This window comes from Nansenia antarctica (assembly GCF_963989245.1).
Source record: "Nansenia antarctica genome assembly, chromosome: 17".
Lineage (NCBI taxonomy): Eukaryota > Metazoa > Chordata > Actinopteri > Argentiniformes > Microstomatidae > Nansenia > Nansenia antarctica.
Window position 1 is genome coordinate 14,484,975 of NC_137687.1, and position 22,121 is coordinate 14,507,095.

A 22,121-nucleotide genomic window follows, 5' to 3' on the forward strand; every position below is an offset into this window, starting at 1 on the left:
GTTGGCTGGACATCTCTCGCAGCCCGCCGAGATTATCACTGGTATCGATTTCAGGCAAACTCCCCCCCTATATCACTTCCCTGTTGGACTGGAATGTTTCTTCCTATCAAACACGCTCCAGCAAGTGGTTGGTTTGTACGGTCCCTCAAATGTCTACTAAGCTGGGTAGGACAGCCTACGCTTATGATGCTGCTAATAGTTGGAACTCTATTCAGAATTCTCTGAAACTGGTCACTCTCCCATCACTCAATGATTTTAAGAACTTGGTTTTTCCCCTCTGTGTCACTTCTTGTAACTGTTTTTAAATTATGTTGTACATTTCTTAGTAATGTTTTTTGTTTGTTTTATATTTTGGGTTGATTTCTATTCTGTTTATGACTTGTATTGTTGGTTCTCTTCTGTTCACTCGTTGCTGCTGTAAATGAGGGCAACCTCAGTAACTTACGAGTTTAAATAAAGGTTTGAATGAATGAATGAATATGGGGCTGTGGGTGCGGGTGGTTCTTTTTCTCTTCCATGTCTGCAGAAAACTCAATAAAAGACTTCATGTATAAATTGAACTTTTATTTATATTTTCACAGACAATAAAATCAACATTAGTTATTACAAATGTCTACATTCTGAGTGTTCATCACCAACATTACAAACACCTGTTCTCCCAGTGCTCTTTTCTCAATGCAACATCTATTGTACACCCTCTGTTGGTCTACATCTATGCAAACAATTTACTCCCCATTTTGGACCATAGAGTTGATGTATGAACTGCAAAACTATTAGGGTTATTCAAACATTTGAAACCTTGTCAGAACAGTTAGCTAAATCCTGAACTGGCATGAACATGACTTGAAGATAACACAGATAATTACAGACGAACTACGAATTTGGCTAAAAACAAGCTAAGTACCAAGGTAAAAAGGTGCATTTTGTTGAAACCCTTGTTGCAATGAACTCTGGGACACTGAGAAACCCATACAGGAGGTGTGGTGTTGTGGGGGGGCTGTTCTGTTCCAGTCATAAAAAGGCACTTCATGAGATACTGGCACACAGTCAGAGTGGATAACATAACATGTTCACAGCTTCGCAGGGCAGCTAGTGTCCTGTGTGGGAAACAGACCAAGTACACTAGGAAGGGGAGGATGGAGGAGAGGGGGGTTAGGAATACTGCTCTGTAAAACGTTGATGGAACTCCCTGATCTTCTCCAACACCACCTTCAGCTTTTCGATAGAAGGCAAGATGGTCATTCTAGAGAAAGAGAGAGAGAGAGAGAGAGAGAGAGAGAGAGAGAGAGAGAGAGAGAGGAGTTATCTTAGCATGTACTCTATCTCTGGAATAACGGTTGTGAGGTTGTATGTAAGCAGCAGGCGAGGCTAACCTGAAGTGGAAGGTTCCGTCCCTCTGTCCAAACCCGCTCCCTGGGACCAGGCAGATGCCCGTCTCCTCCAGCAGCTGCATGCAGTAGAACATGTCTGGGGCCTGGCCCTTCTCCTGCACAGACAGACAGACAGACAGAGGAGGGTTAGGGTTAGGGCCACAGACAGACAGACAGAGGAGGGTTAGGGTTAGGGCCACAGACAGACAGACAGACAGAGGAGGGTTAGGGCCACAGACAGACAGACAGACAGAGGAGGGTTAGGGTTAGGACCTCTCCTACACAGACAGACAGACAGAGGAGGGTTAGGGTTAGGGTCTCTCCTACACAGACAGACAGACAGAGGAGGGTTAGGGTTAGGGTCTCTCCTACACAGACAGACAGAGGAGGGTTAGGGTTAGGGCCACAGACAGACAGACAGAGGAGGGTTAGGGTTAGCGCCACAGCAGACAGAGGAGGGTTAGGGTTAAGGCCACAGACAGACAGACAGACAGACAGAGGAGGGTTAGGGCCACAGCAGACAGAGGAGGGTTAGGGTTGGAGCCACACAGACAGACAGACAGACAGAGGAGGGTTAGGGTTAGGGTTAGGGCCATTCATTCATCACAACACGCTGCTGCGTTGGACCAAGTCACATCATGTTATTTCGATTGGAAAGGCCTTGTCTTTTATCTGACCATATTTTCTTTTAATCAAGAAAGTAACTATGGCAACATATACTTAATATATACTGTATGTTAGGGCACATCTTTTATTTGTTTACGAATAGACAAAAACCAAGTCAGAAGAAAAGGAGACATACACAAAGAGGCAGAGATTCACAAAGAGGCAGAGCGAGAGGAAGGGAGGAGGGAGGAGGGCGGAGGGAGACCTTGGCGGCGGCGATGGCTGCCTCTGGCAGGGAGATGCGGGGGAAGGTGTACATGGCTCCCTGGACCGGGTTACAGGAGATCCCAGGGACCGTGTTGAGGATCTGCTCTGTCAGCCGGGCCTTCTCTGCCAGGTCAGCCAGCACGGCGCTGCGCTCCTGCAGGAGGGGAGAGGAGGGCAGGTTGATCCAGCTGTATGTATAACCCTAACCCTTCATCCAGAAATACTGGTATCTTTGATTTGGAAGACAACTGTCATTCTATCCATCACACTCAGTGACAGTGTGTGACAGCGAGTGACAGTGTGTGACAGTGTGTGACAGTGAGTGACAGTGAGTGACAGTGTGTGATAGTGTGTGACAGAGTGACAGTGAGTGACAGAGTGACAGAGTGTGACAGTGTGACAGTGTGTGACAGTGTGTGACAGTGTGACAGTGTGTGACAGTGAGTGACAGTGAGTGACAGTGAGTGGGTTAGGGTTAGGTGGGTTAGAGTGACAGCGTGTGACAGTGTGTGACAGTGAGTGACAGTGTGTGACAGTGAGTGACAGTGAGTGACAGTGAGTGACAGTGTGTGACAGCGTGTGACAGAGTGACAGAGTGTGACAGTGTGTGACAGTGAGTGACAGTGAGTGACAGTGTGTGACAGTGAGTGACAGTGAGTGACAGTGAGTGACAGTGTGTGACAGCGTGTGACAGTGTGTGACAGCGTGTGACAGAGTGACAGAGTGTGACAGTGTGTGACAGTGTGTGACAGTGTGTGACAGAGTGTGACAGTGTGTGACAGTGTGTGACAGCGTGTGACAGAGTGACAGCGTGTGACAGAGTGACAGCGTGTGACAGAGTGACAGAGTGTGACAGTGTGTGACAGTGTGTGACAGAGTGTGACAGTGTGTGACAGTGTGTGACAGTGAGTGACAGTGAGTGACAGTGTGTGACAGTGAGTGACAGTGAGTGACAGCGTGTGACAGTGAGTGACAGCGTGTGACAGTGAGTGACAGCGAGTGACAGCGTGTGACAGCATATGACAGTGAGTGACAGTGAGTGACAGTGAGTGACAGTGAGTGACAGTGAGTGACAGTGAGTGACAGTGAGTGACAGTATGTGACAGTGTGTGACAGTGTGTGTCAGTGTGTGACAGTGTGACAGTGAGTGATAGAGTGTGACAGTGAGTGACAGCGTGTGACAGCGTCTGACAGCGTATGACAGAGTGTGACAGCATGTGACAGAGTGTGACAGAGTGTGACAGAGTGTGACAGCGTGTGACAGTGAGTGACAGTGAGTGACAGAGTGTGACAGTGAGTGACAGAGTGTGACAGTGAGTGACAGCGTGTGACAGAGTGTGACAGTGTGTGACAGTGAGTGACAGTGTGTGACAGTGTGTGACAGTGAGTGACAGCGTGTGACAGTGTGACAGTGAGTGACAGTGAGTGACAGATTGACAGTGAGTAACAGTGAGTGACAGAGTGTGACAGCGTGTGACAGTGTGTGACAGTGAGTGACAGTGAGTGACAGAGTGACAGTGTGTGACAGTGTGTGACAGTGAGTGACAGTGAGTGACAGAGTGACAGTGTGTGACAGTGTGTGACAGTGAGTGACAGTGAGTGACAGAGTGACAGTGTGTGACAGTGTGTGACAGTGAGTGACAGTGAGTGACAGAGTGTGACAGCGTGTGACAGAGTGACAGTGTGTGACAGTGAGTGACAGAGTGTGACAGCGTGTGACAGAGTGACAGTGTGTGACAGTGAGTGACAGTGTGTGACAGAGTGACAGCGAGGGTTCTGACCTTGATGAAGGTGGCGTGGGAGGGCTCGTGGGGCTGGGGGGGGTTGACCACCAGGTCCAGGAGAGCCTGGCCAGGGACTGGGGGACACAGCCGCACTGACACCAGCTTAGTGAGCTGGACCTTCACATCAGGGTCCAGGTTGACCACCTCCATGTACCCGCCCCGGAACCCACATCTGCCAGGCGGTTAGCAGGAAAGAAACTGTTACATCATCAGTATGATCATACTTAAAAAATATATTTAAAAAATCATCATTATGGTTTCAGCATGTCTTTTGTGAGAATGTATGTGTGTGTGTGTGTGTGTGTGTGCAACTGCATGTAGCCACAGACTTATTATAAGTAATCATTATGGTTTTAGCATATCTTTTGTGAGAATGTATGTGTGTGTGTGTGTGTGTGTGTGTGTGTGTGTGTGCGCGCGCGTGTGTGTGTGTGTGTGTATGTGTGTGTGCGCGTGTGTGTGTGTGTGTGTGTGTGTGTGTGTGCAACTGCATGTAGCCACAGACTTACTCTCCCATGTAACATTTGGAGGTGGAGTGGAAGGAGGCCAGCTCCACGCTGCTGGAGAACTCTGGGCCCATCTCAAACAGAACCTTCTTAAAGGAGTGGAACTGACAGCCCTCCGCATACACGTTATCCTGGTACACCTGACACACACAGAGGAGGGGGGAGGGAGGAGGGAGGGAGGGAGGAGGGAGAAGGGAGGAGGGAGGGAGGGAGGAGGGAGGAGGGAGAGGGAGGAGGGAGAGGGAGGAGGGAGGAGGGAGAGGGAGGAGGGAGAGGGAGGAGGGAGAGGGAGGAGGGAGAGGGAGGAGGGAGGGGGAGGAGGGAGGGAGGAGGGAGAGGGAGCAGGGAGGAGGGAGAGGGAGGAGGGAGGAGGGAGAGGGAGGAGGGAGGAGGGAGAGGGAGGAGGGAGGAGGGAGGAGGGAGAGGGAGGAGGGAGGAGGGATGAATACACATTGAACAGCGAGTGAGGAACACATGAGAGTTACAAGAGGGACTGTACTGAGTTACCTCATCAGCCATGAGGAACAGGTGCTCCTCGTGAGCGAATCGGATCACATCTTCAATGCACTGCCTGTCCTGGACCTGGCCTATCAAAGGGTACAGAGTACAAGAGTCTTCTCAATAGGATAGGTATTGGCAAAAAAAAGATTCACCACATAAAACTACAATACAACAATATTGCAAAGATAGGGTTGCATTGAAGGTCATTCTAAATACATCAAATAGTTGATTCAGAGTCTAAATTTGAACATTGTCGCATAATTGGTCATGCATGGCCAAGCCCCCAGCTACATCTCCGATCTCCTCCACCCCTCCTCCTCCACCCCTCCTCCACCCCTTCTCCTCCACCCCTCCTCCTCCACCCCTCCTCCTCCACCCCTCTTCATCCACCCCTCCTCATCCACCCCTCCTCCTCCAGCCCTCCTCATCCACCCCTCCACCCCTCCTCCTCCACCCCTCCTCCTCCACCCCTCCTCATCCACCCCTACTCATCCATCGTTAGTGTTAGGGTTAGGGTTAGGTAGGTTAGGGTTAGGTAGGTTAGGGTTAGGGTTAGGTAGGTTAGGGTTAGGTAGGTTAGGTACCTGTGGGGTTTCCAGGGTTGATGATGCAGAGGGCTCGGGGGACGCAGTGCTCCCTGGCCGCCTTCACGGCGCGGCGCAGCTCGCTGACGTCCAGGCTCCAGCACTTGTCCTCGTCCAGGAAGTAGCTGATCTGCACCGCCGCCAGCTCAGCCAGAGCAGCGGAGTAGAGAGGATACTGAGGGATGGAGATCATCACCCCCGTACGCGTTCTCCCCTCGCCAGACACCAACAACTTCAGCATTGTCTACAGGAGAGAGGAGGGGAGTAGGGGAGAGGAGGGGGTGAGAGGAGTGGGTGAGAGGAGGAAGGGAGATCCCATTTGGCATTGGGAGGACAGAAACAGACAGCAGGGTTCCCACACCTTCTGAAACATCACATCAAACAGCTATCAAGGACTTTCAAGACTCAATTCCCTCAAATTCAAGGACCCAACACGGCATAGTTTGAGACAGATCTAGATGAGAATTTATATAATAGGAACTATCCGCTCACAGACAACAATTAAAAAGAGAGGCTTGAATGTAAAGGCTTGAACACTAGATGGCAGAACAATATATTGTGAAATATGTGTAAAGTTAAGCAATACAGAGACTTATTTACTAGTTGACGAGCTAAGTAAAACATTTTTTAATATATATTTTTTTTGAGAGAGAGAGAGAGAGAGAGAGAGAGAGAGAGAGAAAGGGGAATTCAAGCACTTTCAATGGCCCATGTCTATTTTCACAAACCTTTAAGGCCTTGATTTTTTTTCTCTAAAGTTCACAAACTATCAAGGATTTCAAGGACCCGTGGGAACACCGAGATAGGTTTCTCAACTTTTCGTCATCGACATCCTTCTTACCACGATGGCGTCACTCGCCCCGGTGGAGAGGTAGATGTTGTCGGGGTTAGAAGGGATTCCGCCGTCCCGCTTCTCAATGTAGCGAGCCACGTCCTGGCGTACAACCTCGATGCCCTGACTTGCACTGTACGCCCCTGGAAATATACAAATAAATCACGAGTTGATGGATGGATTATCACATTTGAAAGATCAACACACACACACACACACACACACACACACACACACACACACACACACACAGTGAGCAGAGAGATCATTCACCTAAGCTGCCGCCTCCACAGGCCTGAAGGATGCGCTGTGCTCTGTTCTTAGCGTCCTCTGGAAACTTGTTGTCCTCTAGGAGTTCTGGGTAGGAGCACAGTGCCAGAACCTGCCAGGAGGACACATAGAAACACAGGAGGACACATAGAGACACAGGAGGACACATAGAAACACAGGAGGACACATAGAAACACAGGAGGACACATAGAGACACAGGAGGACACACATAGAAAGGTTTTAGCCATGTGTATAATAATGGAACACTAACAAAGTCACCACAGCTTTGAGAGATGAATGAACCCACCTGTCTGAGAAATGTGATTGGTCGCTGGCCCATGGCATGGGCGTCGCCGATGTTGGCCTTGATGACCTCTATGAAAGGCTTCTTAACTCCCTGCAGACGGCGGAAAACAGACATGTCAGGTATGAATGAAATGAATCTGGAAATTCTAGTTGGTTTCGTTTCGTTACACCGTAACTGCTCCTCCTGAGACACCTACTGCCCCCCAGCACTGCGTCTCCTGAAGACACCCGTTTTTCCCCTTTACTCTGTCCCCTAAAACTTCTATTGCCCCCCTTGTACTGTTTCTCTGTTTCTCCAGTGTCTATATAATAAATAAATAAATAAATATATATTTAAAAAAAAGTCTAGGTTTAGAAGATGGTGATAGAAGAAGGTTTTTCCTTCTATCACGACGACTGCCAGTGGCTCCTGGCCTGAGCTAGATTACTCTTCCTGCTACGACTGGTGGATTGATGATTCACTTGCTTAGTCAAATGTATCGATTGTAAGTCGCTTTGGAATAAGGCGTCTGCTAAATGACAACAATGTAAATGTAAATGTTACGTTGACTCTAGTTAAACAAAGTTCAAAGTTCAACATTATTAAAAAAAAACATTACATTTCTACGGTGCACCTTATTGGTTAAGAATGTATGCTCATTCAAATACTGGACTGTAGAACCAGGAGGATAGTCATCCCTGACCAATAGGAGGTCAGATAACCGTCCCTGACACCAGGAGGAGGTCAGATAACAGATAAGGGAGAGCCAGACAACAATCCAGCTCTTGTGCCAATTCATCTCTTTTTTTGCCTTTCTCCCTCACGTGCTGTCTGTCTTGTTCGTGACAGTCACCGTTTTCTCTCTTGTGAGGTTATCTATCTCGTGACCATAGTATCATTCTAAGCTGTGACACAGCTGTGACAGCTTAGAAATGGAAACAATTTGCTTCTGCAGCTCCAAACATTCTGCAGATCTAAACATTCTGCAGCTGTAAACATTCGGCCTTGTACATAAAGAGACCCAACTTGGATTTAGCACAGTGCAGTAGCACATACTGTAGTTGACAGCGTATGTTTTTATTCTCTAGTAGCTGTGGAACAAGTAGAATCTACATACTGTCACCAGTACAAAGCGTGTAGATGGTGCACATGGCAGGGTGCTCTGAGAATGCCGTGTGCAGCCCCCTAGGCTGTGTGACAACTCTCATCTCCGAGGCTAGACATGCCATCCGTTTTTTTTTCCTTTCCTGAAAACTTAACTGACAGGAGACCTTCCCTCCTGTCTCCCATTGGTCAATATCAGGGGGCGTCACTAGTATCCACCAATCAAAATGGAAGAGGTCGAGGGTGACCCTGGTGTGTGTGTGTTTGTACTGGGGCAGCAGTGTGCTCAGGCAGGGACAGAGAGGATCTCACTCCACAAACACACAAGAGAACAGTGCTGGTCTAACAACCTCAATCCAGAGACCCCAAAACCATTTACCGTAATAACCCTAGAATAACACGCGTTCAACATAACCCAAAACACTTAGCTAGGACTCACAGAGACAGAGGACACATACATATGACTAGAGGTTGCCTCTCCTCTCTTGAATTGATGTATACTATTCTCAAACTGAATGAGATGTGTTTGTTCATTCACCATCACACACAGCAAATCTCCCCCTGGCCTCCCCTCTCGTTGGCAGCCTGGTGCCCTGTGGTCCAGTGGACCTGTATAGACCCAGGCTGGCATAGAGTCAGCCTGGCACAGGGGATATGGGGGGTAGAGAACACAGTGGTGGGGTAGGGCTATTCGGGCCGGTGTAAAGGACAGGAAAGGGACAGACACATCAGTGTTTTGGTGAGGGGTGTACTCAAAACGAATGATGCCGTGTGAAGTTGTCCACTGTTATGCTAATGGTAGCATATAAACGGTTGAGTTCCTTGAATACTTTTGTTAAGTTATGTAACATCAGAAACGATGAAAACGTTTTTTCTACAGCCTATTCTAAAGATTTTCCATAGTTATTTGTTATTTGTTTAGTGAGTTTAGTGTTTTTCATTTAATCTTCATGGTAGGTGGTGTCTGGTCTGGTGCCTCTGCGTGTGTTGGTAATGACCTGTTACTGCCACGATTAAATCAGCCCACATGACAGTTGTGCTCCATGCTTCATTCAGCCCCAGTGGGATAGACGTTCTGATTCAGCCACTGTGACTTTCACCCCCAGGCCACACTGACCTGTGTAACGCTATTAGTGTTATTAAATGTCACTTATCAGCCTGACATTTCTGTGACAACTACAATAAAACACTTTCAGTCAAGAAGAAAACTGCCGTCTTGGAACAGGTCTTTCTTCTCCATGAGACTAGCCTTTAACATGGAAAAGGTTATATAAAGAACCCAATATCTGCCAAATCCCTTATTCAAGTGTCCTTTCCTATTCAAGTGTCCTTTCCTATTCAATTGTCCTTTCCTATTCAAGTGTCCTTTCCTATTCAATTGTCCTTTCCTATTCAAGTGTCCTTTCCTAGCTTACCAGGTCAGACTGCTATGGAGAGAAACGCAGTAATAAACAATGACAAAAAAAGCAGTGAAGCTTTTCTGATTGGGTAAAAGAACGGAAATACACAGGACAACCAACTCTTAGCTGAGCATAAATGATATATACTTCTAGCATGTCAATATGTGCATTTGTTGTGGGTGTTTTTATGTAGGTTATAGACTATGTCTGTGTTTCTGAAGTCCCGGGGAAGGGTACACAGCTCTCACGTTCCAGGCCCTTGTTTGGGTCTTACAAAGAGTCTGTTGTTCACTGTGTGACCTCACCTCGTCCTCGGTTCAGCACCAGGCACTGATGACACTGGTCTGGACCAGAGACACCAGCTTCATCAGACTGGTCTGGACCAGAGAGACCAGCTTCATCAGACTGGTCTGGACCAGAGAGACCAGCTGTTTTAATCACTTATTAATTAATTAACTAAATCTATATCAGTAAAAACATTAAATTACTTTCATCATCCTCGCTCCTCATGAGGCAGAGATCTTATCTTGCACTTATGTGGGTATTTGGTAACAAAATTACCCAGAGACCAGGCAATGATTCTTACAAAAGCCAAACCATTTTGCCAAACCAGGTTTGATGACTTTATAAACACCTTTAAAGACATTTTCTGGTAGATATTTTCTTAGACGCAGAAGTCAAAGCTTTTGCTTATCTTATCTTATCTTATGATGGAATTAGGAAGAATATTTACTTAAACAAAAATATACTCCCCAAAATATAGACTTTTAGCTTTCATTTAACACCCAATTTGATATGCGCTGATGAATTTCACATGTTCACCTTTACACAGAACTGCCCATACAGTAACTTATGAAAAGACCCTAACCAAGCCAAACAAACAGAGCTCTCTCCTAAGATAATTGTCCAATAATATCACTGAGTTTCTTTTAAAATAGTGACAATAGACAAATTAATAAATAAATGAGCATCACACAGTCTTAGAAAGCTGATCCCAGAGGTGTGGGTGTGTGTGAGCCTGGCCTGTATCCAGTCTGATCTGCTGAGTCGTAAGTGTCGGACATGTCATGCTGCCTCTCAGCTGAACTGACATCAGCACCTCCCACACCCGTCATTACAACCTTTGAGTGTTGTTGCAACATATACAGTATATAGCTATATATATCATGTTCACAGAGTATATGTATATATATATATATACAAAGAAAGTTATATATATAATGCTCCACATTATTAGAACTTTATTTGTCCATACTTTGAACCCTCTAAAAACGTAAACATTGTCTTAAATTGCGCATGATTTATTGTCAGAGAGAGAGACAGAGAGAGAGACAGACAGAGAGAGAGAGAGACAGAGAGAGAGAGACACAGAGAGAGAGAGAGAGAGAGAAAGACAGAGAGAGAGAGACAGAGAGAGAGAGACAGACAGACAGAGAGAGAGACACACAGAGAGAGAGAGAGACACAGAGAGAGAGAGAGAGACACAGAGAGAGAGAGAGAGAGAGAGAGAGAGAGAGAGAGAGAGAGAAAGACAGAGAGAGAGAGAGAGAGACAGAGAGAGAGAGAGAGAGAGAGAGAGAGAGAGAGAGAGAGAGAGAGAGAGAAAGAGAGAGACTGGAATACTCTGGTGGAGTCTGGGAAGGGGATATGTCACAAAGGGGCTCTGCAGGATTCAGTTGTGACTGAGACAGGGTGCACTGCACAACTAACGCATGGTAGGGCGGGAGGGAAGGAGGGAGGGACTGTGTGTAAGGCTGTAAGCTATTAAATGTCTACACTGAATCTATCCACTCTAGTCCGGTTCCTACTGCCACCTCAGGCACATGACATGGCTCCACTCCTCTCTGTACCGGTATGTGACTCCATTCGTCTCTGTACTGGTATGTGACTCCATTAGTGCAAATCCCTTAGGCAAGCAGTGGCTTCAGAGATACTTCTTCTATAACGGGGGTCTGTTTCTTTAGAGACTGGGCATTAGTTTCAGCACAGTCCAAGGATGACATCACAACCTCCACAATGACATCACAACCTCCACACTGACATCGCAACCTCCACAATGACATCACAACCTCCACAATGACATCGCAACCTCCACAATGACATCACAACCTCCACAATGACATCACAACCTCCACAATAACATCGCAACCTCCACAAAGACATCACAACCTGCACAATGACATCACAACCTCCACAATGACATCGCAACCTCCACAATGACATCACAACCTCCACAATGACATCACAACCTCCACAATGACATCACAACCTCCACAATAACATCGCAACCTCCACAAAGACATCACAACCTCCACAATGACATCACAACCTCCACAATGACATCGCAACCTCCACAATGACATCACAACCTCCACAATGACATCACAACCTCCACAATGACATCACAACCTCCACAATGACATCGCAACCTCCACAATGACTTCACAACCTCCACAATGACTTCACAACCTCCACAATGACATCACAACCTCCACAATGACATCACAACCTCCACAATGGTCACTGCTTTGTTCACTCTTTTGTGGTCTCCTTTCCAAAGGGAATGGACCCTAATCTGACCCTAATCACCTTAACCAACACCAACAGTTTACCTCCGTGGTAAAGCTCTCTCTGTCTGGTTTGTGTTCACACATTTAGCAGGTGAAGTGTCAGCCAGTGGACTGACCTGTAGCCTTGTGGAATGAGGAACTCTGCTCCAAACTCTGGGATGGGTGACTGAGTACCATCTCTTCTACTCTCTAATCTCACTCTCCAGTGTCCATGAGACATGATGGCTACATATGGGCCATTAACATCCAGTAAAACCATACATTGACACTCTTTTTCATCTCTCAAGTCTCTGTCATCCTCACTGGCCCTCACAAGAGAACATAACGGTGATCTACAATTAGCCTGTGTCCACTAAACACCCATGTCCCCATGCATGCACGCAACTGTAATGCAAACGTGAATCTGGAAGGAGTGGTAATCTAATGAGTATTTTAGAGAACATGTAAAGCTGACAGTGTGTACCATGAGAACAGTGTACCACTGTCAACAACAGTAGTCGTCTGTGTGCAGTGACAGAAACAGGGTTAGGGTTAACTTACTTCTTTGAGCTCCTTTTCAATCTGCAACGCCCGCTGCACGATCGGCCCGCGCACGGCGTATTCCACCCGCTTCACGTTGGGGTTCATCGTGTCTGGAGTCAGAACCTTCCCGCGGGGACAGAACCCGTTCTCCGTCATGTTCAGACCGTCTTCAGCCTCAGATCGTCCACGAAATAACGTGTGAAACCTACGAGACAGCAGGAGGGGGAGGGTTAGAAGTCTGGACGTAGACAGCATGATCATATCCAGCTACAGTGAACCAGCCCGGGTGATCACACCGATCTGAGGTCGTCTGTATGACGTATTGTATTGTTATACAATACAACCATGTCTGAATATAAGTTACCATGCTCAGAACATATGATCTGTGCACATGTCATGTAAGCAAGAATCCAGCATGGTAAATGTTGTCTCATCTCCTCGGTCGCTTTGACTCCTATAAACTGTGTTACACAGCAATGCAAAATAATGATCATCAATATCATGATATGTTTTTAAGCAAAACCCTCACCAGTCCTTCTCCCCCAGACCTCTGTGTGATACACTGCCCGGAGCTTGCTGCTCTCCCTGGCTTTCTCACCAGAAGCTGTTAGCCAACTTTCAAACTCCCCCCACAGCCCAGTGTCATATGGCTGAACTACATTCAGGGGTCGAAAATTTGGGGGAAATCGTCACAGAAAGAAGTGTGTGTCTTTGCTTCTGAACATGCTATTTTCATCTATCTAATTTAAGTCTATACATTTGTAATACCTTTGTAATTATAGGTTGAAAGAACACCCTATAATTATTATATATATTATATATAATATAATAAATAATTATTGCATAATAAACTTTTATATTTATAATAAACGTTTAAATTTATTATATAATAAATACTTTTATTTCTTTTTCGACACGGCCAGTTAATAGGATAACAAATTAACTAATAGATATCACCATGAAACTTCCCCAGTTAATCACTTACATTAAGACTACTATTTTTTAGTTTTCTGAAATATTATGTTTAAATATGTGCTAATTTGCATAACATTCAAGATCAGAAATCTGAACATTGGATAAAGTTTCATCTTGTTGACATATTAGAGTCAAGGTCCTCTAAAAGAGGGAATCTCTTTTTATCACTCCATAAATCTGAAAATGCTGAAAACGCCATGTTTTTAGGAGTAAATGTTACATAAATCAGGCTATGAATGATATATTAACAAACCTCGGAATTATATATTAGCAGACCTCGGAATATAGATAGAGATACAACTGGAAAGTTTGGTGTATGTAAGTGCTACTGAAGTGGAGATATCTGGCTCAGAGAATGAGAAAAAACTCATTTTGAGAAAACGGCCACCCTTAACCCAAAATTATATTTGTATTTTATTCAAACAAAGTCAATCAAATTAGTTCATAACACATTTATTATCATTGCCATTTCTGAACATACAGAAATGTTAATGTTTTTCCATGAAAACCATGTTGCATATCATATACAGATTAAACCCTTAAATGAGAAATAAACCATATAAACCTATTAAAACCAAGCTTGAAATATGCCTTTACTGTAGTACATGGAACCTTCACTCCAGATGTCCTCATCCAAATGTTGTGCCAACATATTTGTGCACACACCTCTGCATTCTGAACAGGCTATGGAGCAATCAAGTCCTTGATGACGGCATTTGCAGCGCATCGTGCCACAACCTGACTTGCAGCTCCAATAAGTATCAGGGTCCTGGTCGGAATGGATGGGAATGAGGCATGAGTCTTGGATCCTCCAGCCCCATTCCTCTGGTGGCATCGTTTGACAGAAATCCATGTCTTTCCTATCTCCCTAGGTAGTCGGTGGACATCTAAAACGTACAGGATGTCTCTTTCTGGCACATCATCATGAAGGACTGCGTTCCATACATACCCAGCCATCACCTTGTCTTGAGATGTCTTAAGATGTCTTAATTAACAAAAAATGTGTCTGTCAAGATGTCTTAAGTCGTCTTAAGACCTAACCTGAAGACATGCACTCATGCACTCACTTAAGACATGGAGCATAAGAGCCATATTTTCTGTGTCTTGAAGACACAGAACATCTTGAGATGTCTTAAGACACTGAATATCAATAGTATTGCTTTTGCAATTTGGGGTTTGTTCGCTGGGAGAAACACTGTTTTCGTTTCAAAGAGCGCAGGTGGATAACCGCAGAGTTCATACTTGAAGGCTTCAGCTAACTTGTCTGCCTGTGTCCCAGCAATCACTAGTCTCTGAAACAAGAGCTGCGAATCAATATGGACAACTTCTTCTTTGTTCAGTTTGACTGTGGATTTGGAATCCATCCATGGTGACTGCATGTGCTTTCCTCTTGAAGGTGTTATTCTGTCACCTTTTTTCCCTACATGTCCTTTAACCTCTTCTTATCCACCTCATTTTTCTGGTTTTCTGCTCGAAATGACATGCCCACAGTGAATATAGAATATCTCCACAATCACAAGGGCCTTCATAATGATCTTGTTATCAAATGAAAGCTAACACCTGTGGGGTGGCTGTAGAAGTGTCAGAATCAAAATCTATGTTACTGTGTCAGAGTAAATAGCGCTAGAACATTATAAAACATCTCAAATTCAGTCTCCGCCTAAAAAAACAACAGCTTTTACAGTGAATATCACCTTGGAAACCTGATAACCAAGCCCAAATCATCTAGGAATCAGTACTCCAGGGTCTTATTAGTACTTGTGCCAAAGTTGATGCTAGTAATGTGAGCAAATGCAACTTTGTACCTGTTTTAGTACAGGTATGTTTAGGCGGACACCTATATGTTTAGGCCATTCGGAGATATGTTGGCACCATCTTTGACCTTTGACCTTTCTCATGTATCAGATTTTTTTTTTTTTTTTGGGGGGGGGGGGATTTTTTTGAGTTGGCCGACCAATGGTATGGAAATTTGGCGTTGAAACCGGACATGAGACATTCTCCAGTTGGAGAAAACTGGATGTGACTTAGGCCGTGTTTACCGTCTCTGGGAAAAAATGGTGGCATCGTATAGCATGCAAAGTTGTGAAACAAATTTGATATCGATGAAGAGAATTGATCGAGGTAAACTCTTTATATCACTTCGGATCCCCATGAGGGTCCGACCCTTCTACCAATCTCTTTTGAATGGTCCACATTCACCATGGCATTATGGGCTGTCACACCAGTGATTAGGTGCTGAAGGTGTTCATACCCGGCAAACGGATTTTGTGACATTTTTGTGAACAATTGAAGTATTTTGATAGTCAGCATTGTCTCGTGCCTGTCTTGATGCAGAAAGGTCCTTGTGCTGTTTACTAGTTTCATAGTTTTACCCCTGTCACTTCTTTCATTGCATTGTTGATTTCAGATGTTGCAGGGTTGGAAAGAGCTAGCCCACACCAAACGTTGTGTTTCAGACATACATACCCAGCCATCACCTTGTCTCAAGACATCTTAAGACATCTCAAGACAAGGTGATGGCTGGGTATGTAGGCCTACCCCTTTCCCGTGTCAGTCCTCCGGTTGTTTTCATACTTCGCATGAGGGCTTGTTCTATTACAAGGTCGGGGGATAGTCCGGCCCAGTATTCATTTCATCTACGAACAACTTGCAGACCATCTTCCTGAAAGTACCCACTCGATATAGGCCTTATAAAGTTGAACGATCACTAAATACTTATAACTTATAACGTGTGTGAATTGGATTCACTGTTCTCCTCTGCCGTAGGCTACTGGTAAGGGAGACTTGACTTGTAAACATACAACTCTCTTTTTTGTTCGTGTTCAAAAGCAAGGACTGTGTGATCATCTAATGATGTGTAGTTATGTGTTTTTAGCATGTTGATGTTCTCTCAGCATGCAGTTAGATGTTCTCTCAGCATGCAGTTAGATGTTCTCTCAGCATGCAGTTAGATGTTCTCTCAGCATGCAGTTAGATGTTCTCTCAGCATCATGCAGTTAGATGTTCCTAGCTATGTGCCATTCTTAGATTGCTAGCTGTTAGCAGCGTTTGTTGTGACTTTTCTCCCATTCTGTGTTTGAGGTGTACCAACATTCAAATACTCGTTTCGTCTTCAATTTCTGTCCGATTTCAATGTATGACACGTAATTTGAAAGCTTACAATCTGTAGTTTCAGAATATGTAGAGTTTAAAACTTTGAAACTGAGAGTTTATGTAGGCAACTGATTGATGAAAACATTGTCTGGTGTCACATTTGGCAAATAAGTGGTGTTGGGGTAGTAGTACCCCTAATACAGGTATACGACTTAAGAATATCCTCTGAAAAAGTGTTTTATTGGAAAGATTGACCCCCAAAACTTAGGAAAAGACACCAAATATGTTGGATAGGTATACATAGGCCCTCCAATATTAACACCATTTTACCTAGATGGCGTCACTAGTCTAAAACATTGTTTAACCTCTTTTGACTTTGAAAAAAGTATGATCCAATAAATTCATTAAGTAAGACTTTTAATATATGATGCAGGAGGGTATTAGGAACAATAAAAACTATGAATCATTACTATTGCAATTTCTCCTGGGTTGACAACTTCTATGTCCATCTAGTTAGCCTATCTTTAGCTTGCTAGGTATTTGGAAGATGAAGGCCTACAAGTTATCTGGCATGTTTACCTTCCCGCGAATCCCACATTCCTCTTCCCCCTCAGCTGAAGGAGCCTAACACACATTGTCATATGTCTAATATATACACGCTTAGAATACAGCTAATATATACTTTTTAATTATTATTTTAGATTGTTTTAGCAGGTGAAGTCATCAGCTGACACACTAGTCAGAGTGTGAGGGAGTAATGGACCCCTCTGTTGACTTCAGAACCGCCTTCATTCTTCCTGGCAGAGATTCAACAAGGTGCTGGAAACACCTTTTGGTCCATATTGACATTATAACATTATAACATTATAACATCACACTTTGCTGAAGATTTGTGCCAAGAACATATTCCCCACACCATTACACCACTACCACAATTTTCTGCCGCTCACTGGACATTTTCTTTTTTCCTGACCATTCTCTGTTACCTCTAGAGATGTTTTTGTGGATTAGCACCTTCTGAAAAACTCATACCAGCCCGTCTGGCACCAACACCCATGCCACGTTCATAGTCACTTACATCACCTTTCTCTCCCATTCTGATGCTTGGTTTGAACTTCGTCTTGACCATGTCTACATGCCTAAATGCATTGAGTTGCTGCCACATGATTGGCTGATTAGATATTTGCCTTAACATGCAGTTGAAAACTACTCAAGTGGTGGGTACTCGAGTCGAGTGTATGTTCAACACTATAACCCTCTATCATATCTTAGCTTTCCGCTATCTGTAACCATACCCTAAATTAATTCAAGCAGAAACAGACAATGTTCAAAGTTTACCAACTGGTTGTCACTTAAGAACATTCAGTTTCTGTGGGAGTCTGTGATGACGTCCTCAGGCTGTTCCAGGCTACCCTGTAGGCTGGTTGCAAGGTGCTGCAAAGAAAATAACACTACTACACACATACTAATACAATACATTGTTTACAGAATATGGGACCAAGATAAAACATCAACATGCTTGGGGTCAGGGTTAGGGCCATGGTGAAAAATGCAACAAGTTTTTGGGCCACATTCTATTTTTATCTTCTCTTGCTAGAGTTGCTGAACACCCAGAAAGAAATGTCTGGTACACACGCGGTGTGCTCCTTCCCCTCCAAACCAAGGGTGTAGTGTTACTACCAGGGAACACAAGCTGCCCCCCCTACCCAGAGGTCATGGCCCTGTTCCAGAGGGTGGCACCCATTGGTCTGCAGTGCCCTGCGTACGTAACGGGACAGTGAAGCATTTCTTCTTCTTTTGGCTCTACACTCCAAAAGTTTGGATTTTAAAGTGTGTTACGTCACATCATGTGTGCCGTCATGAGAGAGTCTCCATGTCTAGTATATAGTATATAGTATATATAGAAACTGGTCTTGTTAAAACTCGCATGCACAGTGTTCTCCGACCGCAGCCTCTCAGGTGATCAGTGGGTTTTCGTGCTGCACAAAAAGGCTTGGGCTGTTTAACACAAGCAGAGCTGCATAAACAAATTATAGCCCTTCCCCACATTGCATCCAACTAGAATCACTATTTCAGACTATTATGTTGACCTGTAAAAGCATGAAAAGAACATTTTAAACAATATCTACCATAACATCTTTACTCATACTATGCCATGATCCAACTACATACTGTAAGTATTTCAGACCGCCCTATGCTATTAGTGTCTTATGCAGCTCATTCCAGTGAGTAGGGGCAACAAACTGGAAAGAGTGACGGCCAAAGGAGGTGTGGACTTTGGAGATGACGAGAGTAGTGGATTTACTGACGCGTAGATTGCCGATGATGGATTTATAAATGGCCTGGTGTGGAGTGATGGCCAGCGACCCTACAGAGTCATGTAGTTACTTTGATGTAAGGTAACATGGAGGCACTCCACCGTCACAGTGAACACATTCTAAGGTCTCTGGTCTGCCTAAGTTTGGGACAGAAGATCAAGTCAGGTCAATTGGAACTATTATATGATAACTTACACCATTTATTAACTTAATCAAGACAAATTGTTGTATTAGAAATGATGTTTTACTATGAGAGAGAGAGAGGTTTTAAAACAAAGTCACGTAAGGAAGGGATACAGTTTGTTTTTCTAGGTTAGGTAGCTAGTTAGGTGACAGAAGGGTTCATAGAGGTTGTTCAACACTCAAATAACAAACCATCCAGTTTGGCAAGTCGATACTGGGTCCTAGCTTGTTGAAATCACCTAACATTAACATTCTCAACATACCTAAAATCCCTAGCATGACCCTAGACCCTAGTCCTATGAAACAGTACACAGCAGAAGATGAGAGGCCATTTGAAGGGACAGCCATCGCACAGAGGTTGGTCTTTAACTCCATGTTTGCATTCGCACTTTGATACCCTTTGTGTTTTCCAATTAGATGAATCACTCCTACAGGCAGCCTCTGTGTCAGTGATCAGCAGCAGCAGCTTCTGAGGTTATTCTGATGTTATTCTGATGTTATTCTGATGTTATTCTGAGGTTATTCTGATGTTATTCTGGTTATTATGAGGTTATTCTGATGTTATTCTGAGGTCTTTCTTTGGCGGTTGTCTTCACTGGACCCTGACAGCCAGGACATGAGAAGCATTAGTCACTGATAACGTCACACCTTTCTCCCTGCCCTCATGATCAGTCCTTCTCAAGGAGCGTCTATTAAGGACTGAAATAAGAACTACTCTGACTGCCCTTTGCCTTGGAGGGGCGGCCTGTCACTGAAGCGTGCAAAATGAGAGTGGGTGAGCTGGGTGACTTCTTTTTACCTTACTAGGGGTCTCAGCCAAGCTTACTGTGTTAGGACTAACTGTGTTAGTAAGGATGCCATGGAACGTCAGGGAATTCACATTTATAGTCATTTAGGTAATAAAAGATAAACATCAAAATGAACCCTTAAATGGTGTGATTATTTCAAAACATTCAATCAATGTGTTCTTCTTCTATAGTTACTGAAAAGGGGAAAAGTTGTGGTGTGGAGGGGACTGGCGATGACTAGAGGTCCTTAGGGGACATTGTTGTCTTTCACCATGTGGTGGTAGATCATTATTAACTCCTCCCCGTGTCGACAGCCAACGGTCTGGAGGAACAGGTGGATCTGGGGGATCTGGGGGAACAGGTGGATCTGGGGGAAAGCCTTGTTGTGTCTGTGGAGGGTTGGAGGCTGAGCTGGGCACTTGGACCTTACATGATTGCACCATGACAGTGAGCTGAATGTGTGTGTGTGTGTGTGTGTATGTATGTGTGTGTGTGTATGTGGTATAGGGCAACGCTGCTCTACTAGGTAACTGCACATTTTCTCCAGAGGGAGGTGACATTTTCAGCTTGAACTTGAACTTCAGCTTGGACACACACAGCCTACTGTACAAATACATGAACAAGAAAACACCCAAGGCAGTTATATAATATATTTATTCTAAAATATTTACAAGGGCTCTAGATTTGTTGTAAGGTGCTGCAAAATAAACAAGGAGCGAAGGAAAAAAGGTACAGAAACAGGTACAGCAGGTCCTCGATCAGTCGGAGTTGCCTGGAGTCCACCCCCCCACTCCCACCCTATGGAATGAGTCCACCCCCCCCCCTCCCCTCCTATGGAATGAGTCCTTATCCTAACTTGAGATCTGTGTGCGTAACTCACGTATTCACGTAAAACATTCGATAGAGAGAAATGTTGCGAAAAAAGTTACCGATATGAGCACTTATATAATATAAGTGACATATGAGTTAGGAAACTGTCCTTAATTTAAAGAGCAAGAATGTTTGTCAGCTTGACTCTCTCCAACACAAAGCCCATATAGCATTACAAAAAACTAATCAATACAAAAATCGTCTGTGAAAACATGACAAACCTTTTGAACAGACAACAGTACAAATCATGGACTACGACAAACAAAAAGTGAAACATGTAACTGAGAGAGACAGTCATTTGAAAGAGGCTTCCTGTTCCATACTTCCAACCCAATCAAAGCTCCACCTGACCTGAGCTGAAGTTGGATGATTTGTTAAAAACTTTGTGCAAGCATCGCAAACCATGTTTCATTTATCAACCGTACAGAAGGCACTTATCTTAAACAAACTATTACATTGTTAACACCTTGCTTAAGACACAGACATTGAAATAGATTGTTTTTTCTTTCTTTCAATTGCTCTGATGACACCTTCATTTCATTAAGACAGTTATATAGATCCTGGGTTTCAAGGTAGGAATGTAGGGGAATTATGGAGGCCATAGAAGACATCCTACTCTATACCTCCAGTGAGACAGTCAAAGAGAGAAGAAAACCCTGCCCTGTCCAGAGCATAGAAACATGTTCAATATCAATGCCTAGTCCTTATCCTGCGGGGAAACATTAAAACAAACACAGTCATTACATTAATTTACACATACATCTCTTTACAATCATTTAAATAAACAGAACAAATCTTTGTTTACAAATTGCATCATCAAAGTATCAAAATGTAGGCGTTTCTTAGTCCATGGAACAGTAGATTGGTTTATATTTTAAGAACAGTGCAGATCAGGAGTAAAGGCAGGGCAGTTGCACTAGTTTACAATCATGTGTAAATGTGATGCACATTCAAACCAACAGGAAAGAGACACCATCATCTACAAACACACTCACTACTGTACCTTGTCAATAGACTGGTGTGTCTGGATGGAACACAATAAATAAGATAAATAAATGCAGATTATGATGTATCATTAAGATTAATCATTTAGAAAAAAACAACTCTTCCTTCTCTCAATCACAACCTGTCCTTCTCTAAAAAACCTATTAATTCACTTGGAGTGCACATATCTGATCAAACTCAGTCAATCATGAGTACGAAATTATAATTTATCCTTCACTTGTCTGATTATCATTTTAACAATATAATAATAATCAGCTTTGGTACATTAACATTCACTCTGCTCTAGA

The 22,121-nt window shown here is 44.1% G+C and overlaps 1 protein-coding gene across 1 annotated transcript; it reads right to left on the minus strand.

The window, feature by feature from the left end:
- Positions 1-549: 549 nt before the first annotated feature.
- On the minus strand, positions 550-13,210 carry LOC308172672 (alanine aminotransferase 2-like). Its single transcript, XM_080547601.1, has 12 exons — positions 13,132-13,210; positions 12,621-12,807; positions 7,028-7,117; positions 6,724-6,832; positions 6,460-6,593; positions 5,619-5,862; positions 5,041-5,120; positions 4,537-4,673; positions 4,025-4,199; positions 2,242-2,397; positions 1,374-1,486; positions 550-1,243 (listed from the first exon to the last, which is right to left on the minus strand). The coding sequence occupies exons 2-12, from the start codon at positions 12,756-12,758 to the stop codon at positions 1,153-1,155; spliced, it is 1,467 nt and encodes a 488-aa protein (XP_080403727.1). The 5' UTR covers positions 12,759-12,807; positions 13,132-13,210; the 3' UTR covers positions 550-1,152.
- Positions 13,211-22,121: the final 8,911 nt, after the last annotated feature.

Bases quoted from the DNA above. Each gene is read 5' to 3' on its own strand.
- LOC308172672 (XM_080547601.1), bottom strand. From the start codon at position 12,758: ATGACGGAGAACGGGTTCTGTCCCCGCGGGAAGGTTCTGACTCCAGAC. The intron at 5,863-6,459 runs GTAAGAAGGATG...TCTCTCCTGTAG, and splicing joins GGGCGAGTGACGCCATCGTG to ACAATGCTGAAGTTGTTGGT. The intron at 1,487-2,241 runs GTCTCCCTCCGC...CTGTCTGTGCAG, and splicing joins CAGCCATCGCCGCCGCCAAG to GAGAAGGGCCAGGCCCCAGA.